Below are 6,219 nucleotides of genomic sequence, written 5' to 3' on the forward strand. Positions count from 1 at the left end.
TTTTTTATTGATTGACTGACCATTGTTTCTGATTAAGGTTTGTACTTTTTGGTAATTTTTATTTATACTTATTTTAAATGTTTATGTTTCTTGTGTTAATGTGTATTTATTGTAGCTGTAATATTCATCCTGTAATTGGGTTTCTCCCGTTGGGTGAATTAAATTAAATAAATAAATAAATAAATGAAATAAATAAATAAGTGAAAAGGAAAATGGAGATGCAGTACCTAAGATATAAAAGACAAAGGTCATGTGTTTCATCATGAAATTTTTAAATTGTCATAACTTCTGAATGCCTTAATCGATTTCAATAAACGATGGCTCATTTTAAAGAACTATTAACAAAATTTATATTTATGACATGGGAATAAAAATATTATTTTCCTGCGCAACGGTAGAAGACGCTAATGAGAAAGTTTTGTAATTGTCTCTGTTTACTAAAAAAATTAAATGCAAAGATATAGTTGATAGACCATTCAATAAGGAAAACAAATACACAAACCGGAGGTCGATATCTTTTTTCGTTTTCAAGTTATTGCTAAAATAGTGAAGTTGTGCTAGAACATCTTCCTTTATTTAGTTCTCTAAATAACATTGACTTAGTTCAAGCCAAAATTATATTAAAAGTATTATATACCAATCTTGTCCTTAAAAAGAACTTACTTTATTTTTAAATTTTTTTAATATATAGGTACAATTTTTTATTTTTTTATTAATTCCAAATGGTATGTTACGTACGGTTACAATAATGACTTTTGCGTCTGGGTTCTGTTTTTCACTTAGAGATTCTCAAGAAATATATCAAGATTGGAAATTAAAACTGAAATTTCATGCTATCAAGCAGATAGATGTTACCACCAACCAATCGGCAAGAATACCCTTTCTATGATTCCTAATAAGATTGCACAGTTTTTGAATCTAGAACATCTTGAAACATATACAAACCATTCATTCCGAAGAACATCGGCAACGTTACTGGCTAATACAGGAGTTAATACTCAGGTTTTTTTTTGTTTCATTTATACTGATATTTTTTTTATATTACTATACTTGTGTTGTTTTTGTTATACAGGGTGTTTCAACTAAACCTTCCCACCTGAAAATATCGGAATTAAAAAAAAAACAAAAAAAAATCTGAGATACGTCGATTTTCTTGTCAAGGGGGACAAGTTATGGTGTCTTGGAAGCTACCCCTTAGACAGGGGTGTAAAGTGCCCTTAATCTTTAAATAGCACCTTATGTTGAGTGACAACTCATTTCAAAGCTTTTTCTATTCTGTTCACGACGACACAACTTTTTAAATTTTGTTTTTGATATGACAAAAAAATCATCTCTTAAAGAATAAGACAAATTATTATCAATGAAGAAAAAAGTCTAAGGGCGTTAGATCTGGCGGTCTGGGAGGCCACTCAATTGAACCCCGCGTCCTATCCAGTGATTTGGAAAGTTCTGATTAAGAAAACCACACACGGCTACGGCATAATGTGGTCGAGCACCATCACCCTGTATATTGTAGTGGTTTAGAATTACGTTTTTATTATTTTTATTTATGTTATTAATGTTAAAATAATAAAAACCTTTGTTTACATTTGTTTGAATTTAACTTTATTTTGAATTGAAGTTTGGGAACATAATTTAAATTTAGTTTCTGCAAAAATTTTCTTGCTTCTTGAGTTTTGTTGAGAATTCATAGAAGGTTTAGAGAAGATTATACGACTGACGAATCTCATCCTATAGGGTGTCCCAAAAATAACTAAGGATTTGGATTGTGTGCCATTTTCATTCCGAAGTATTGGCAGCATTGCGCTGGGTTACATGTTGTAGTAATCACGTTGCGGTTAGACAAAATGGAACGCTATTGGACGGATGAGCGAGTGAAAATTGTGAAAATTCATTACAAGTACGGAGAGTGTGTAGCTGAGATTGTGCGCAAACATTGCCAAACTTTTTAATTAATAAAAAATTTTTTGCTCATATGAAATATTTCGTTTCTTTTGGGACACCTTTTTACATATTTGGGCAACTTATTAAGTACATAAAATTTTAATAAGGTTTGCTAATTTCAATAAAAAGCTGACACTTCTCTTGTTTTTCAAGTATTCATGTATGGTGCCTAATATCATAAAATAGAGTTCAAATTTGGTAAATACGGATTAAAACTAATTTGGACCTCGTAAGAATTACACTAATTATGTGATAAGAATAGGTTGCAATAAAAAAATTATTCCCAACATTACTTAAATATATGATGTAAACAAAGTTAAGACAGTCGCAGACTTTTAATTAAGTCAATCCAGATGTTACGAAGTTTAAAATAAAATTCAAGGCCACGGAAACAATCGAAGGAACAATAAGGTTGTTTTAGTTTAGGCATCTACATAATTTTCGTTTTACATAGGGGAAATTCCGTGCTACGTCAATGTAAAATCTAATATGTTTGAGGAATAACAACGAGTTAGTTTTATCAGTTAGAAATTATCAACAAATACCGCAAATGTACAGAGAATTCAAGAAATAAATGCAAAGATTTTGGCTATATTCTTAACTCATCAAATGTAACAACTTTTTTTTGACAATTTTTTTCAAAAACTTAAATGTTTTGTACGGTATTTTATAACCACTGAAATGCCAGTGTCTTATGATCCACTGTCTCAAAATCTTGTTTATTTAAAATTTAAAACTAAAAAATATATTGCCTTAAAAGATACGAGATTTTCGAAAAAATTATTAGACAAACGCTTTTGATCTGTTAAAGGCAAAATTTTGGCAATTACTTTTAGGTCGCTCTGTATATTCCTTTGATTAAAAGTCGCATGCAAAAAATACCTACTATTGAAAACTAAATCGTGTATTCTGCGCTTCAGTTAAACAACCTTTTAAAACTACCCCTTACTATACGGACTTACCTTCTTTCTGAAGACAGGCAATTACCACCAGAAGGAGAAGGGTCGCTGCTGCTGTCGCCATCGTCGACTGTGAACTGTATAGGCCGGGATTCGTTTTTCGATTTGTTTTGCCAACGGTACTTTGCAGAAGAATGACCGCTTTGTAAACAAGGCGATAACAAAAAATGCGAGAACTCGTTTGGGGACGGCCCAAGTAACTGCTTCTTCGGAAGCGTCTTCACAACCACAGATATCGTTAACGACTAGATCTAATTGCGTCTGAAACTTACAATTAGTGTGACGGTTTGGTCTGTGTTCTAACAATGCCGTAAAAAACGTTATAATAATTTTTTATAAACGGAGTTTAAAAAATTCGCAAGCCCATTTTTCTTGGACAGCTGTATCAATTAAAGAGTAATTAAACATCGTAAAAGTTTGCAGGATCATCAACGTTACCTGTAATAAACGTGTCTCCGGGTCTCGCTGTTTCATTGTATAGGTGGTTGCCTACCTTGTAGATGGCATTCTTTTATGTACGTATACCGATAACAATTCTATACTTAGTATGTACACTGGGTGGCCAAATTGTTAGGGACAGTATTCAGTTTCTTCTCTTTTCTAGTTTGACTGAATTTTTTGGACAAACAGTTGGTTCTATGGCTTGCAGCTATTTTCTATTCAAAAGAGTGTATTATTTAAGATCATAAAACAACGAGTTACGTGGGCGAAACTATTTATTTTTCCCGTAAAAGCTATATGTGCATTAATCGAAATTTGCTAAAATTAATGTTAGTATTTAATGATGCACCCTTTGCCGCAATTAGAGCTTTTATGTCTCGAGGCATGCTCTCTATACAGACTTTAGAATTCTGTTGGAGTTCGACGTTGTTCGAAAATTTGAAACGTTGATTCGTCGGAAAATATTGAGATTATCACAAACAAATCTTTATTAACATTATTTTAATTAGTTGTTCTCATTCGAATGCAGTCATATTCTGGAGTTATTGGGTCCATTACAGCCGCATCTTCTTCATAACCTCCATCAAAGGTGTTTTTTTGGTCGACAACGACAGATCGGGTTTTCTTCTGCCAATCACCTTCGAACTGTCATTTGGGAAATTACAATTCCTTCATTGTTTATTATAGTAATTCTATACGACATATCAATAACGTTTTGATAATTTGTGACAGGAAAAACTAACGAAAAACGATTCAGAAATATTTTTTAGCATCTTACTGTAACAAAAGTTTTTAACAAGCTACCACCATACGAAGAGTTACATCACTTACCTGATAAACGATGCAGGATATCAGATTGCCCCTCAAAAAAAATATTCATAACAGTACTAGCTGCAATATAAAAGAAAAAAACCTTGTGAAGACCTGTTTGTTTTTTTCAAAACAAAAATTTCAACTAGAAACTTCATAAATATGAGTACTGTCCCTAATAATTTGGCCACCCACTGTAATTGGGAAACAGTGATATAGGGTCACTAGATAAGATATATAGGACGTAAATATGTGATAATTATGACCTTTCAAATGGGGAGATAAAAATATAATTTTTATTACACTTTCCTTACAAATAATTATCTTTGCAATTCTTTTCCTATCGCGAACATATTCATTTAAAAATCTGTTTTAGATAGCACGACTTATTTGAAACAAATTTGATCTCTTACTTTTTTTTTTGTAAATTTAATGATATTTAAGAAACAATAGTATCTATATTTTATGTTAGGATTAAAAATTTTGTTTTTGTGGCGAGCAAATTTTGGAGAATAAAGCAAAGTACGTAAGTAGGATATATCGATGTAGTCATGGATACTTTGTCAAACATTAGTCGCCATATTGCTAACTGAGTTCATTTGTGATTGTTTGTAGTTCAATCATAGACCTTATAAACTACAGGTCAATGGGTACAATTTGCTGAAAACTCTCTAAAAATGGAATCTAATCAAGATTTAGGTGTACCTGAGGAGATATTGAAGTGTGGGAAAGAGGTTTCTTTGAATCTTCTCCAAAGAAATCTCGAGAAATTTATGAATGTGTCTACCAACGTTTTATGGATTGATGAAAAGAAAAAAAAACATTAAGTTTTATTTAGAAGATATATTGATGGTGTATTTCTCAAACTTAGCAAATAAAATTAAGCCGTCAACGTATTGGTCCCAATATTCAATGTTGCGATCAACGTTGGATATAAAGAAGAGGACTGATATAAGCAAATATTCAAAGTTACGTGCTTTTCCCGAGACACGAAATGAGGGATATGTACCGAAAAGATCGCGAGTATTTACAAAGGAGCAAGTTGATTGCTTTTTGAATAGTGCACCTGATAATTTATATTTGATGATGAAGGTAAACGCTTTAAAAATAAAAGAAGAAAATTTTTAAAAAGCTTTTTTATAGGTTGTCATAATATTGGGGTTGCAGGCGCATGCCGTTCTGATGAATTAGGCAATTTAACAATTGATGCTGTTGAAGATGTGAAATCCGCCTTAATTATAAAAATTCCCAATACCAAAACCAGGAGACCACGTTCTTTTATTGTGCTGGGAGACAATTATTCAAGTTTTTATCGAAAATATGTTGCTTTACGCCCACCCGGACTTTTAATTTTGAATAAAGAAAATATTACGAACAGAATACTGAAAGCTGATAGTGGTAGTGATAAACCAAGCAATGAAAACGTGTTGGACTGCTTTGAAAATTGCTCCAAAAATGAAGGTAGTGGCAGTATGTCAAGCTTAGAAACTTCTGACAGTCAAACAATGTCATAGTTTTGTGATGGTTGTAGAAAAAAATTTATTATATTACAATTCATACAATGTGGGAACAAAAGATTAGGGAAAGGAAAGGATAGAAGCGCATACATAGAGTAACGACTATAAAATTAGTAATGAAAGGGCGTTTTGTAACTTGATAAAATCGGCGTTTAGCTTGTCGGCTCAACAGAAGATTATTAACATCTGAGTTGCCAGAGGGCGCAACAGGTGATTCTATGAACCGGGAAATTTAAATTTGCAGATGTTTTGAGTGACAGGTGGTGGAAAGAGAAGCAATATTGAATTTGGTCGATGACGAATCGGACGCCAGCACTAGAAAGGCTGTTTTTTAGTTAAATATTAATTACATGGCAGTATGGGCCATATTAAAAGAAGAATTTGTTGTTTATCAACAACTATGGCTAACGAAATCGACAACCAAGACTAAAAAGTTAAGCAGACTTTTTAAAACATCGCTTCAAGATTGTTTTTGTTATAAAATTGCAACTGTTGAATAAAATGTTGTATGTATATGACACTTGAGATTGAAATGCGGCAACCAGCTG

General features: G+C 32.2%; 1 protein-coding gene across 1 annotated transcript in view; it reads right to left on the reverse strand.

The window, feature by feature from the left end:
• LOC108903968 overlaps nt 1–3,182 on the reverse strand; it is a 7,321-nt gene extending 4,139 nt beyond the window's left edge. The window contains exon 1 of the mRNA XM_018706319.1: nt 2,907–3,182. Coding sequence (XP_018561835.1) covers nt 2,907–2,967 — 61 coding nt within the window. The 5' untranslated portion in view covers nt 2,968–3,182. The remainder of the gene's footprint in view (nt 1–2,906) is intronic.
• Nucleotides 3,183–6,219: the final 3,037 nt, after the last annotated feature.

This window comes from Anoplophora glabripennis, unplaced genomic scaffold (assembly GCF_000390285.2).
Source record: "Anoplophora glabripennis isolate ALB-LARVAE unplaced genomic scaffold, Agla_2.0 scaffold170, whole genome shotgun sequence".
NCBI lineage: Eukaryota > Metazoa > Arthropoda > Insecta > Coleoptera > Cerambycidae > Anoplophora > Anoplophora glabripennis.